The sequence below is a fragment of the Neophocaena asiaeorientalis genome, unplaced genomic scaffold, assembly GCF_003031525.2.
Source record: "Neophocaena asiaeorientalis asiaeorientalis breed wild unplaced genomic scaffold, Neophocaena_asiaeorientalis_V1.1 scaffold465, whole genome shotgun sequence".
In the NCBI taxonomy this organism is placed as follows: Eukaryota; Metazoa; Chordata; class Mammalia; order Artiodactyla; family Phocoenidae; genus Neophocaena; species Neophocaena asiaeorientalis.
This window is the reverse complement of record NW_020174936.1, coordinates 414,240-429,175: the sequence shown is the minus strand read 5'-3', so window position 1 is coordinate 429,175 and position 14,936 is coordinate 414,240. Positions and strand designations below refer to the sequence as shown.

Sequence of the window (14,936 nt, the reverse complement as noted above, 5' to 3'; positions counted from 1 at the left end):
TGATTTCCTCCCCTTTGTTTTCTCTGTTCTTTCTTCCCGAAACTTCTGTTTTTTACGTTAGACTTCCTAACCTGGTTCTCTAATTTTTTTTTTTTTTTTTTGGCTGCATTGGGTCTTTGTTGCTGCACGTGGGCTTTCTCTAGCTGAGGTGAGCGGGGGCTATTCTTTGTTGCAGTGCGTGGGCTTCTCATTGCGATGGCTGCTCTTCATGTTGTGAAGCACAGGCTCTAGGCATGTGGGCTTCAGTAGTTGTGGCTCGTGGGCTCTAGAGTGCAGGCTCAGTAGTTGTGGCGCATGGGCTTATTAGTTACTTGGTGGCATGTGGGATCTTCCTGGACTAGGGATCAAACCCGTGTCCCCTGCATTGGCAGGCAAATTCTTAACCACTGCGCCACCTGGGAAGCCCCTGGTTCTCTAATTTTTAATACTCTATTTGTTGTTGTCATCTGAAAGTTCCTTTGTTACAGCAGCCTGTTCTTGTTTCCTAGATGCAACATTTTCTCCTATCCCTCTGAGAATATTAGAGTTCATTTGAATTTTTCTCCCCTGCATAGTGTCCAAGCCCTCCAAATTGCTTTCTTTTTCAGTTATTTTAGGTCTCTGTTCTTACCTTAAAAGCCTTCTTCAAATGTTTTGCTAAGAGTAAGGCACTACAAATCTGACTAGTAACTCTGTGCTTGTGAGTGGAGCCTGTAGGCTGAGGTAACGCGATCTCATTGGACTGTTTCCCTGGAAAACTCCCAATGCCTGGATCTTTAAGGCCTCTTGGTCACATTTCCCTAAAGAAAGTCTCCTCCAAGACGCAAGAGGGAAGAGATATGGGAACATATGTATATGTATAACTGATTAACTTTGTTATAAAGCAGAAACTAACACACCATTGTAAAGCAATTATACCCCAATAAAGATGTCAAAAAAAAAAAAAAAGAAAGTCTCCTCCAGTATCCTTCCTGAAAAGTAATCTTGGCTTCTAGTGTCCCAGGAACAGGGTGTGGTAAGATGACTGGAAGTCTCCACATTTAGAATCTAAACTTTCACTTAATGCCTCTGTGCTCAGTAATGGGACCCAGCCTTCTACACTGCCAGGTATCACTTATTTTATTCTCAGAGAAACTCCTCTACTCAGTCTTGTGTTAGGGCTGGGGAGGGGTGACTGACTGTCTGCTCATGCTGAGTTAGGCAAAGAACCTGTGGGTCGAACAGCTTAACTGTTTCTCAGACATCTTTAAGACAATTCTCTTCTCTGGCCCCACCTCTACTCCTAGTTCCAGATACCTGGGACCACCAATTCCTGAGCCTTCTGGGTAGTTTAAAGGAAATCAGGTGATTCTTTCTTTCTCTACTGCTAGCTTAGGATTTCAACACTCTCAGTTCTGCTAAGTTGTGTACTGTTGTCCACCTGCTTTCCCACATTCAAAATCTGGTTGCTGTTGTCTCCTTTCCTTTTTAATAAAAATTTTAAAACTTTTTGGCCACGCCACGCGGCATGTGGGATCCTGGCTCCCCAACCAGGGATCGAATCTGTGCCCCCTGCATTGGAAGCGCAGAGTCTTAACCACTGGACTGCCAGGGAAGTCCCTCTTTTCCCTCTCTTTATGGTAATAAGCATTAAAAAAAAAAAATCCCTTCACGGTAATTTTTAGTGGAGTTTGAGGTGAGAGTGGAAGATAACACATGCATTCCATGCTTTAACCAAATTAGTAGGCTTTTTGAACCATATGTAAACATTTCAAAAAGTAATTCCTTTGAAAGAGAGGGGATAATGGCTTAATTTTCTCATTGTGCCCTTTCCAGAAGCTCTGAAACAGAGCTCCCATCTAAAGGCCCCGAGAGATTAAGTGATTTATCCAACAATCTATAGTGTATGCTGGCTGAAGTGGAATTTGAATCTAGGTTTGATACTCTGGCAAACAGAAAATTCTTCTTCACATGCAAAACATTTATGATCTATTCAGCAAATGTTTGTGAGCACTTATGGTAAAGGCTTCGTCAAACTTTAACTCTGATCTTTATTTTCAGAAACAGCTTTAAAACCATTACAGAAGTATGAAAAAATTGAGCCCCAAAGATTTCTTGAGTACTCACTAGGGCAGTGAAATTGTGCTAGAGAGTGTAGGAGATTATGAGAGAATCAGATTTAAATCCTGTCATAAGGAACTATGACGTAGCTATAAATTAATAAAATACAAAGTGGAAAACGCACATGCCACAAGGAAGATGTAGATGAAGGTCAGAAGGAGAAGAAATTGCTTTCAGCTGGAGAGATCAGAGTTGGTGTTATAAAGGATGTGTATTTAAATTGTATCTTGGGGAGAAGAAGAAAATGATATTCCATGTAGAGTGAACAGCACAGTACTCCTTGACTATTTTTAACTTGGTAAAGGTAATTTTGAAGCTCACAAGAGATAACTCTGTCAAAACAACGGAACCCATCAAATCCTTAGAAGATGGTGCTACTTTGATGACAGTGACCTTGTGTGACTCTCTGAACGTGTTCTTCCCCTATCTAGACACATTTTTCTAAGCCATGGACCTTGCTTTCATCATTTAACACATCATTCAAACCACTTCAGTAAAACAGTGATCACGCTGAAGAGGGGTCTCAGAGGACTAGATGACACTCCAATTAACCAAGCGCATCGAGCCAGATTGTTCTACGCTTTGGACTCAAGAGACTGGTGGAGAGAGGAGGCAAACAAAGGCAGAAAGAGCGAGGACCCAAGTGAAAAGAGCAAAATGCATGCGCTAAAGACAGGGCTTTCAGTCTGGCTCCTGTGGAAAAGCCTGTCAGATTATTCACCACCGACCTTAATAAGGTTTACAATAGCCCGCCAAAGAGAATCACAAACCAGAACATGTACTTGGAGAGCTCATACTCAGTGAAAACAAGAACACTGCAAGACTGACCTGGTGCCTTTTTAGATGTGTGTGCGTCCTCCTGAGCGCTGCAAACACAAGGCTAGAGGAGGGCGTGTGTTGACTTCTTTTTTTTGACCCAATTAGGACCAACTTAAAAATCCAGCTTTTCCAAATAATACTGCTTACTTCCCTCCCACAGATTCGTGTTGTGACTTGAATGACACAAGAATATGAATGGATTAACTAATTAGTAAGAAGCAACAGTGGGACTTTCTCCTCAAGCCATTCGTTCTATGGGAGAAGAGAGAAGCAATGCACAGCCTGTGAAATTCAGAAATTCTGCACTAATATGTCTTAGGTACTCCTTACCCCTAGAAATTAAAATCATCAAAATTGGTATGACAAGCCCTTACTATGTACACATTCAGCCCTAAACATCACCCGGTCCACTGAATCAGGGCATGCTTTCTACAAGAGTCAAACAAACATTCTGGGGCAGGATTAATCTTCCCAGTTTGTCCTAGTTCAGAAATTTTGTACTCTTGTTGGTGATTCTCGCTTCTTTTTTCTTCTCTACTTTTTTGCATTTTCACACTAATTCTTGTCATGAAGGCTCAAGGAAGAAGTGCAATTAATTCCATGTGGGTTTTGACCTTTACTTCTTTCTATAACTAATCCACATGAGGAGAACTACAACACATTTAAGGATCTAAAAACCATAAACAAAAAACATAGAAAGGGGCCAAAGTCTTTACATCTAGTAAAACTGCTGTGCTCTAGTCAAGCTTAATAATCTCATTTTTCCCCTTCTTAAGGGTATTTCCATCTTTATGTTACTTCTGCCAACTCCAAATGCTATATACAGCTGACAAAATCCTGGAAAAGAAGCACTTCATGCAGAATTGAGAGGAGATGGGGGCAGTTCTGTCCCTGGAAAAGGAGATAGTCTGATATTAAAGATTCTTTGCTTAAGGCACAAATGCACCTGTGACTTTTTTAATGGCACATTTTAGCTGCACGCAGTATCATCTTTTATGAAAGAGTGTGGCGAGAGGCCTTGTTATGAGTCCCCGTGGGGACCGTGACAGCACATTAACAAGGGAAGGGGCAGTATGAAGAAGGCAAGCAAGGGTGAACCTTGTATTTTAGGAGTTTAAAGCAAGGAAGGCAGCCTTCTAACTCCTGCATCACCAAACCTCAGGGATTTTATGGAATTTGGTGGGGGGAGTGCTAGGTAGAGGTAGAAGGGATAGAAAACCTTGGTTCCCATTTTGTCTCTGATTCTTGTGTAATTTCAGGAAACTTCCTTTGCTCGGTTTCCTATATTTTTATCCCATTTGTTTTTTTACCACCCGGTACCCTAGGGGAATAAATTGATTGACTCAAAACGCTTTGAGGAAGGTATCCGCACAAACAGGTAGACCTTGCATACCTAGACATTTGCTCTCTCCTGAAGGGTTTACAAAGATCCACCTTAGAGTGTGCTGGGGAGTGGGAGGGGCTCCTCCATCTTTTCTTTCTTTCTCCCAGGGGCAACTCCCTTCAAGACAACCCAGCTCAACTGTCAACTCCTTTGAGAAACTGCCACCCTCCCAACCTTTGTGGCTGAGAGTACTTCAGAAGCATCTTTACTAACAACACTATCACACTGCACAGGGCTTTTGGTGTCTGTCTTCTCTATCAGAGGCAGTCTTTTCTCAGCTTTGTGTGCTCCACTCTCCAAGGCTTAGCACGTGGTAGGTGCTTAAACAGTAATTACTGAATGAATGAAAGTTTCTACCCTTTGGAGTGTGTACCTAGAAAGGGAACCTTTCACTTTTAAAACTGAGGATAAACAGAAGAGAAGCAATTCTTTGAAGATGCTGACTATGTTTCAGAACACAATTTGTTACTCAGAATTTTAAAATGCTACTGAGATTCACACTTCTCTCAATCTACAGTGATTTTAAACAGGATTTACCACATCTGTTCCAAGAACACTGTGGTGAAAACAAAGAAGAAACTGGCTCTTCGGCGCTTTTTTGGACCAACTTCCCACTCTCTTCAGGTAATGTTCTCATCACATCTGCTCTGCATTATTGAATCACACACAATTTCTTATCTATGGACTCAAAACCTCCGACTCCCATTCCCTATCACATGTTTTTTGTTGCCTTGTACCCCAGATGAATCTGGTATATAACACATTCCAGGGCCTTACTCTCCTCTCTAAAGACCTACTCCACCACCTGTGTTTGGTCATCTGTTCTCACTTGCCTGTCTGGTGGATCATAAACTCCCAGAATACAGAGACTACGATCACATAGTCCCTTTCAAAAGCAATTAGTTAAGCATCACACACAAAGAGGGTGCTCAACAACCCTTTCCGATGATCACAATCAGACTGCACTTTACATCCTCGAAGGCTATCTCCTCCCCCTTCTGATCTAACATCCCGCTCCTCAACAACCATTTTAAAATGCAGTGAGCAGGGAAACACCTAACCCTTCTTGGCCCTCACTCCTGACCAGTGGTCCTTTTCTACTCTCCACTTTACTACATGAGCCAACACGCTCCTTCTGGCATTCAGGTGTCTCACACTCAATGGTGACACTTTTTCACACTGTTCCTTACACCTTAATCCTCCTCAGTCTTACAGTGTCAACGAGTCTGTTTTCTCCAGTCTTCTGAAGACCGTTCAATAGTTTACCTCCAGGATAAATGAACATGATCAACGAAACCCAAATACATCAAGGGCAATCGCGCTCCCTAAATGACAGTCTCTTTTTATTACTCTTTGTATCCCTAGCACCCAGCAAAATACTGGCAGACATATATGTCAATATGCAATGTAAATATGTGCTATTTCTTAAGCAACTATCTATCTATCCATCTACTCATATACCTATCTGCCTACCTATCTTAACTGATCTCCCTGTTTCCATGATTGCCCCTCTATATTCTGTGCTCCAGAGAGCACCCCATCATCCTCTGGAAATATAACTCAAATCATTTACTCTCAGAGTAACATCTAAAGTCCTTACCGTGGCCTACAAGGCTGCATATGATCTGGCCCCTGGCTACCTCTCTGACTGTATTTTTTCCCAGTTTTCCCTTTCTAACTCCACTCTAGTCACCTGGGTCTCTCTGCTTTCCTTAAACATGCCAAACACACTCCAGCTTAGCACCTTTGTATCTGCTGTTGCCTAATGGCCCCTCACACCATTCCAGTCTCTGCTCAAAGGTTGTTTTATCAGAAAGGACTACTCCACTTCATTTTTTCCCTTAGGACTTACCACTGCCTGACAAATTATATATTTAGTTTTCCTTCTGTTTTTTGTACTTAATGCCCCACCCCTCACCAAATGCAAAACTCCATTAGAATCAAGAATGGAGTGTCCGTCGTTACTATATCTCCACTGCCTATCTAGCAGATATAGCAGGAGCTCAAAACCTGGATGAAGAAACGAATGTGGAAGAAAGGAATGGTGAATATGTATGCGTGTTCTAAATCTTAAATCTACTAGCTACACTGTCTGACAGTATTGCTATGCCTCTGCATATTGTTAAGTCACACAATTCTAGAGTTGTTGCAGAAAGCTAAAGAAAGACAAGAACAGACTGCTTAGGGTCACAGAATGTTAGTCTGGAACGGGGCTTAGAGATCATTATTTTACAGATGAAGAAACTGAGACCCACTGTGAGGGACACTGGCTTGCATAGCGCCACCTAGAAAAGCAGTAGCAAAGCTGGACCTGCAATCCAGGTCTTTCATTCCCAGCCTACGAGTTGTATCTTTACACCACGTAACTTCTCAAATGTTCTACACTATATCTGGTCTTTTACCAAATACATTCAATGATGATGATTTAAAATATGCAAAGGGAAATTACATAATAGCAAGAGCTGAGCTCCACAGATCAAAAATACTAGTTTTCCCTGAAACAGGCTAATTGGACGAGCCCTTCAGGATTCTGTTGGGAAACTTAGTTCTGAGCATCTGTCCACCAGTATTGCTAACCTGTCAGCTGATGCATACATATTGTATTTCCTCTTAGATTCTCTTCATGAAGAAGCAGAAGAATATGGTTTAATAAACATTGAATACTTTATTTTTGCTTTCTTTCTATAGTGCGAGTGAATTCAGTCTGAAGATATCTCCTTAGAAATTCAACTGCATTCATGCATTACAAAAATCACAGAAAAAAAAAAAAAAATCACAGAAAAAGTATTTGACCAAAAGAAAAAAAGTTGATGAAATTGTGACTGCAACTCATCCATGATCTTGTTTAAGGAGTTCTTTCTACTTTTTAAAGAGTCCTCCTTTATCTGAATCAATGTACATAAGATACAATTCTTGAAGCACTGGTGATTATCCAGACTTTATACTACTATAATTCACCCTGAGCCAGATGTCCTTCTAATATAAATCCTATGTATTTCCTTACAGATCAAAGATCATTGTACAGAAATCTTAGCACAGACCTCTAGTGGAGCTACATGTAGCATACCAAGATAAAGTCCACTCTAAATACAGCTATAAAGAGTAAAGACATTAAAATTGTGCTAAATGCATACACCTAACCTCCTCTAAATCATATCACACCCTGTCGCCCAACACATGATATGATCCTACTGGAACAAGGTGTTTTTTTTTTTTTCTTTCTAAATAAACATATAGAAATTATACATCCAAATGAGTAGGGCTGTATTTGTTAATAAAGTAATCACCTCTGGAAGTTATATATGCATTCCAACAAGGCTACTATCACACATAATTTTTCTGGAATTTCTCTTTCAAAACACAGGTTCTCCACATTTAGTGTGCATAAGGATCACACTGGGAACATGTTCATAATGCTGATTCTTAGAAATGTGAATTTAATTGGTTTTAGATGGAGTCTAGGAACCTGTATTTTTATGAAGCACTCCAGATAAGTTTTACACAGGTGATCTGTGAGAAATAACACTTTAGAATAGTCAGCTCACAAGCCATGCAAGGGTATCAAAATAAGGACTATTGAGTTAAACTCTGTTTACATATACACATAACACACTGGAAGTTTCACTTTTTTTCAAAATCTTCATCCTTCCTGATAGAACATATTAGTACAGGTATACACAGAAGCATCTATTTCCAAACAACATACCTCCATAAAAGAGATTCCTAAGCTCCAGACATCAGAATGGATTCCATATTGCTCCCCTGAAATTCTTTCAGGCTGTAAGAAAACAGAAGGGAGCTTGTGAGTTGATGTAAGCTACTCCAGGAAACACATACGCTAATGTGAGCTCAGTTAAGGCAGAGAGCCATCAATATCTGCACAGCACATTATGAAAAGAAAAACAATTTTATTTGTATGTGTTTTATATAGATAATACATAGAAACCATATAGGTATATTGGATATAATCTCATTGAATCCTCACAAAGACCCTATGAGGGAAACCTTGTTATAAAGAAAATGAAGGCTCATATTAGTGAAATAATTTAGGCAAGTCCTAAACTAGTAAATGAGCTGAGACTTCAACTCAGACCAAATCCAGTGAGTGGTCTTAGTTGTGGAGTGACAAATTACAGCACATTATATAATATCATCACTTATTTGCATTTTGGGAGATGGGTCTGAATCACTAGGAATTCTGTTATTTTAAATTTTTTATTTGGAAATAATATTAAACTTATAGGAAAGTTGAAAGATTAAGACTAGTACAAAGAACATCCATATTTCCTTTGCCCAGATTCACCTACTACTCAACATTTCATCCCATGTATCAGGGTTTCTTTCTGATATAAACCAAGGAACAGTTCAAATGGTCCATTTGGGACTCTCGGTCCTCCATTCAAGATATGTAGAAAATACTTGGTCTAACAATTACCTGCACACTCTCTACTTCAACTGGAATAAATGCATACTGAAGTGGGTGCTGCCTGGTCTCTCTATCCCTCCAGGATTTGGCATTCAGAAAGGTACTTCACAGAAAAAGTCTTTTGAACGAACACAGGAACAAATGAACAAGAGAAACTGAGGTTTTGCTTGAGATGGAATGGTTGCTCAAGGTTACACAGCTAGTCATGGCAGGGCTAGGATCATGACCCACACCCCTTGGCCTCCAGTGCAGTATTCTCGTCTTTGTACCATCCCTGGAGTTCTTGGAAGCCACCACAGCCATCATCCTTCAAAAGTTTCCATGAGAGCCCTTACGAGTAACTGGGGTCAGGGTCAGCCTGGTCCACTGCAGACGGAAGAAATGGACATCCACCACTCACCAGCAGGGGATATACCATGAGTGTAGAAGATGTGTGCCGGATACTCTCAGGTGAGTTGGCACAGTCCTACATCTTGGGGAGTTGGCTTAGTTGGGACCCAGAAATTTGTAACCTACTTCCCACTCCCACCTATGAGGCTATCTCAATGTATTTAATGCCTTCTCCGCCACTTTTCATAAAATTACATAAAGCCCTACCCTGAGGTAGCAGATTGGATTGTCTTATTTCCGTTCCTTTATTTATTTCTTTAATTTATAAAACCCCTTTACTACCAAGAATAATTCTTCCCAAGTGTCATGTGACCATTTCTCCCAGCTGCTAACAGATATGGTCATTCCAATCCCCTAATACTTTTATCTTCTAATCCCCCATACCACCACTTTTCAAGGTCCTTGCTCATACCTGAATGAACCCATTATCCATTTCTAGTCAGATCAATACATAACAGGATGCCAGCCAGTTACAGGAATAATGCCATCACCATAATATCAACGACATCATCACTCTGTGCATTTATTGAAGAATTTCCATGTGCCAGGCACTGTTCTAAGTGCTTTTCATGCATATTTCACTTCAGACTCATAAACACCCATACTAGACTGGTACTATTAGCATCTGCATTTAACAGATAAGGAATATGAAGCACAGAGAGATTTAATTTGTACCCCCTAGAAAAGGATAATAATAGCTATCATTTAATAATCACCTAGTTTGTCCCAGACACTGGGCTAGATACTTCACATCCTCTATACTTCATAACAATCTTACAAATATTATTATTTTATTTATGTATTTTTGGCTGTGTTGGGTCTTCATTGCTGTGTGCAGGCTTTCTCTAGTTGCGGCGAGTGGTGGCTACTCTTTGTTGCGGTGCGTGGTCTTCTCATTGCGGTGGCTTCTCTTGTTGCGGAGCATGGGCTCTAGGCGTGTGGGCTTCAGTAGTTGTGGCTCACGGGCTCTAGAGCACAGGCTCAGTGGTTGTGGCACACGGGCTTAGTTACTCCGCGGCATGTGGGATCTTCCCAGACCAGGGATTGAACCCGTGACCCTTGCAATGGCAGGCGGATTCTTAACCACTGCACTACCAGGGAAGTCCTCTTACAAATATTATTGCCCTAATTTTACAGATGTAAAAACTGAGGCTTAGTAAGATTAGATGACTTGCCGAAATCTAGACCTATGGATTAGCATTAAGCGTATTATTTAGGTACACAGCCAGGATCCAAATCCAGGTACGTCTAACTGCAAAATCAGGGTTCTTTCCTGTGTGTCAATCTGCCTCCAGAACTAGAAGTCAGAAGAGCCACACACTAGTCTCGATCTGTCAGTATTTCTCAAAATGCAGCCTTGGACTTGTCATTACAGAACTGTCTGAGGTGCTTATTGCAAATGAACTTCCAGTATCAGAATCTCTGGGGGTGGCTCTGGGGATCTTCATTTTAAAAAGTAATTTCTCTGGGTGAAACTTTGGTAAACTCAGCTCTAGTCACTAAACACATCAATGTTTCCTGCAGACGCGATGATCTACCTTCCTCTTCTCTGCTTAGTGAATGTTTCTCCTATGGGCCCTGTTCAACGGCCACCATTTTTGGTGAAAACTTCCTCCACTCCTCAGGCAGAATTATGAATTCCTGCCTCTGTACTTCTTTAAAATGTCATTCATATCAATTTATCGCACTGTGTTGTAATCATCAATTTGCTAGTCTGTTTCTCCTAAGAGGCAAAGAGAGTATCTTACTCATCTTGTACCCAGTACCATGCGTGGCACGTAGCTGGTGTGCCATCAATGTGTGCTGACTGAAGGGATGCAATACATGTTTACTGCACATTTGGTTTTAAGCATGAATTAATCATTAAGTTCCCTGGAGTGTTCTATTAATGTAACTTCCCTGCATATTATTGTTATTCACGTCCATCAAGAACTTCTAGGGACTTCCCTGGTGGCTCAGTGGTTAAGAGTCCACCTGTCAATGCAGGGGACACAGGTTCAATCTCTGATCCAGGAAGATCCCACATGCCGCGGAGCAACGAAGCCCGTGCGCCACAACTACTGAGCCTGCGCTCTAGAGCCCGCGTGCTACAACTACTGAGCCCACAAGCCGCATCTCCGGAAGCCCGTGTGCTCTAGAGCCTGTGTTCCGTGACAAGAGAAGCCACCGCAACGAGAAGCCTGCGCAATGCAATGAAGAATAGCCCCGCTCGCTGCAACTAGAGAACGCCTGCGCACAGCAACGAAGACACAATGCAGCCAAAAATTAAGAACTTAAAAAAATAGTTTAAAAACAATGTCTTAAAAAAAAAAAAAGAACTTCTAGCAAACATGAAAATCCTAAAATCCTCTCGAATTGTTAAAGAAATGACCAAATGTTGCCTTCCTCCTTCTGTCCTCTCTCCCTTTCTTCATCCACTGACAGTTATCAATATACAGCACTTCATCTAGAAGTGCAAGGCCAACAATAAGGTTAAATATAATCATCACATTTGCCCACTGAACTACTAAAACAAATGTAAACTGTAATGGGAAAATAAAGCACAGAAAAATTAAATTTAAGAGGAAAAATTAGCAAAAATGATAATGGTCACAGATATCAGAAGGCACACAGGAGAACGCCGTAAGGATGAGAGTCTAACAACTTCTCATTAGAGGAACCATTCTTACAGTAAGCTAACAGAATGAGATTACTGCCGTGATGCAGCACTCAGGCACGAATGCTGAGTGAAAGGTGGGCAGCCAGCTCTACAGGTGTATCCTCAAGAATTCGTAGGGACTGGGAAACATGTCCAGGTGGCTGAAACTGACACAGGTACAAGGTAAGTCCCAATACATTCTGAATGTATAGAGTCAGGACTTGATGGCCTAAGGCTGCACAATTCAAATCTGTTCTCACACTTGAGGCCAAGGTGGCCTGCTCTGTCCTCTCCCCTCTAAAACCAAACCAAACTAAACCAAACCAAACCAAACCAATGGCCAGGTATGACACTACCGAGAGAAGACCTGTGATGAACATTTTTCTGTTAAAAAGCAAAAGCTGAGTTACTTTCTGACATGACATCTGTCACTAGTGTGGAAAGCTTAATAAACGGAAAACCATGACTCTTGTCTGAAGCACCTGTAGTGGAGTTAAAGTGTCGGGGGAAAACTCTCATCTGTACTTAATGAGAATAGTAAGGAGTGGTGATGATATAAAAAGCAGAGGATTCTAAAAGGGCAGTGGCTCTAAGATGGCATGCACACTCCACCCCTCCACTTACCGCTGTGACTGGGCATTTACCCAGGGCCCATATTGAGTTAACTCATTCCAGAATTGTCTCTATTTATAACACAGTACCCTAGGGTTTACTTGTCAAAAGGAGGACGATACCAAGGTACATCCCTTACCTCTTCCCATAAAGGAACTTCTGCTCAGGCTACTCAGAAAATTAACAGAGTATGCACAAATACTTCAGGTTAGTATGTAATCAAAAAGTATATATCATAAACAATGGGGATTTTTTTAGAAAGCCGGCAAGATCACTGTGTGGGTAGTAGAGCATACTGGTTAAACAAGGATTCTGGAGTCACACTGCTCTAACTCAATCTATTTTCCAGTTCACTAATTCTCTCTTCTGCTCCATTCAATATGCTACCAAATAGTGAGCTTTTCATTTTTATCTAGTAGTTTTGTTTGGGACTTTCTCGAATCAAGTATGTCACTTTAAAAATTTTTGATCTAAAGTCTGCTTACAACTGTTGTTCCTTCATGTTGCTCTGTTTCCTCGTGTGACTAGTTTTCTTTGGCTGCTTGTTAGTTTTTGTTCTTCAAAAAAATGTTTGGAAAGGTTCTCTGAGGCCTAAAGTGGATGTGACCACCTCAAACAATATTCTCAGCATGAAGCTCCTTTTCTAACTCAGGTCACATATACAAACACCCAGGGTGTAAATCTGTGCCAGAGTTAAGTCTATGGCCACAACTTTCTCCCTTTTCCTTTTTCTCCTGCTGCTCTGCTTGGCTCTGAGAAGCCTTCTCTTTTGTTCCCTGGGATTGGGGAGGAAGAGCAGTTTTAACTCTGGTTTGCTTTTATACTGGAGTGAGGGCCTCTTCAGGCTTCCAGCATAATATGGGGAAGATCTTCTCCAAGACCCTCTGCCTTAAGGGAGCCCCCATACCATTCACAGCTGTAGTAGTACAGGCAAATGTCCTCAGGAATAAGTAGCTTTGGTGCTCTGACATTCTGCTTTCCCGTCTGTTTCACGTTTCCATCTGAAAACCGTCCTGGGAGTTCCCTGTTGTCGTTTTAGCTCTTCAGTGCACTTGAGATGGTTTTTAAAGTATTTTAATTAGCATTTTTCAACAGAAGAGTTGGTCCAAATAACCTAATGTGCTACTACCAGAAACTAGAAGCTGGTGTCCTAATTAAATCTTGACTGTCACTACTTGCCAGCTCTGAGAATCTGGGCTAAAGTTACTTCACCTTTGGTTTCCTCATCTGTAAAATGAAGACAATAATAACAATATGTATGCTTAATGGAGTTGTCTGAAGATTAAATAAATCCATGTAATATGCTCAATTCAGTACATGCCACATGGGGATGCTCAGTAAATGTTGGCCTCCTTCTAATCAACACCACCGTGTACGATCACTGCATGAGCATGGCCAACTGAGTTGTATCACGTAATCTGTATAGGTTATAATCTGGGTAAAGGTAATTTCTAAGAACAGGAATAGTCCAGGTAGAAAACAATGTTCAGGAGAAAAGAGTAGTTATTTAGATTGACTTTCTGATACCAAAGGACAAGTATCTGCATAAGATTTCTTAATTTCAAAACTTCAGGTATTCATAACAATAATGTCAAACTTTTATATTTGATTTTTTTAAATTGTAGTAGGACTTCCCTGGCAGTCCAGTGGTTGGGACTCAGCGCGCTGCAGGGGTCATGGGTTCAATCCCTGGCTGGGGAGCTAGGATCTCTCATGCCACATGGTGCAGCCAAAAATATATATATATACATAATACATCACAATGACTGAATAGTGGGTTAAAGTTTCAGGGACTTCTATCTTTATTATTAATTTTTTTAATAGCTTCTTTTTTTATATGAATTTATTTTATTTACTTATTTATTTTTGGCTGTGTTGGGTCTTTGTTGCTGCGCATGGCTTTCTCTAGTTGCAGCGAGCAGGGGCTACTCTTCATTGTGGTGTGTGGGCTTCTCATTGCCGTGGCTTCTCTAGTTTTGGAGCATGGGCTCTAGGCGTTTGGGCTTCAGTAGTTGTGGCACTCGGGCTCAGTAGTTGTGGCTCGTGGGCTCTAGAACGCAGGCTCAGTAGTTGTGGCACATGGGCTTAGTTGCTCTACAGCATGTGGGATCTTCCCAGACCAGGACTCAAACCTGTGTCCCCTGAATTGGCAGGTGGATTCTTAACCACTGCGCCACCAGGTAAGTCCCCTTCTGTCTTTAAAATAGAGTAAAAGTTCTAGTAATCAGAATTTCCAAGAAATGATTTAATATAAGCCACCAAAGCCTTTGGACCCCTTTTGTAATCCTTCTGGATAAAATCCTTTTAAAATATAGTTGAAAATATTTCTTGCTTTGGATTAAAATGTCCATTAAACCTAATTACCTGCCCCTAAGATGTAATGTGTCCTTGAACACGCCCCTTCAGTTTTTGGATCTCAGTATCCTCATTGGTCAATGAGGAAGTGGGACCAGATGACTTACCAAGTCTCCTACAAGACCCACTGTTTAACATGCCCCTAAATTGTTACAGTTTTTTTGTTTGTTTTCATGACCTAAGGATCTTAGAAAACCCTCCCCATCTTTTTTTTTTTTTTTTTTTTTTTTTTT

The 14,936-nt window shown here is 41.0% G+C and overlaps 1 protein-coding gene across 5 annotated transcripts in view; it reads right to left on the bottom strand.

Annotated features, from left to right (window-relative positions):
- MAP2K5 (mitogen-activated protein kinase kinase 5) overlaps positions 1-14,936 on the bottom strand; it is a 270,206-nt gene that overhangs the window by 97,289 nt on the left and 157,981 nt on the right. For all 5 annotated transcript variants that reach the window (XM_024761657.1, XM_024761655.1, XM_024761656.1 and 2 more), the window contains one exon: positions 7,989-8,060. In XM_024761657.1, the coding sequence (XP_024617425.1) occupies positions 7,989-8,060 (72 nt within the window). The remainder of the gene's footprint in view (positions 1-7,988; positions 8,061-14,936) is intronic.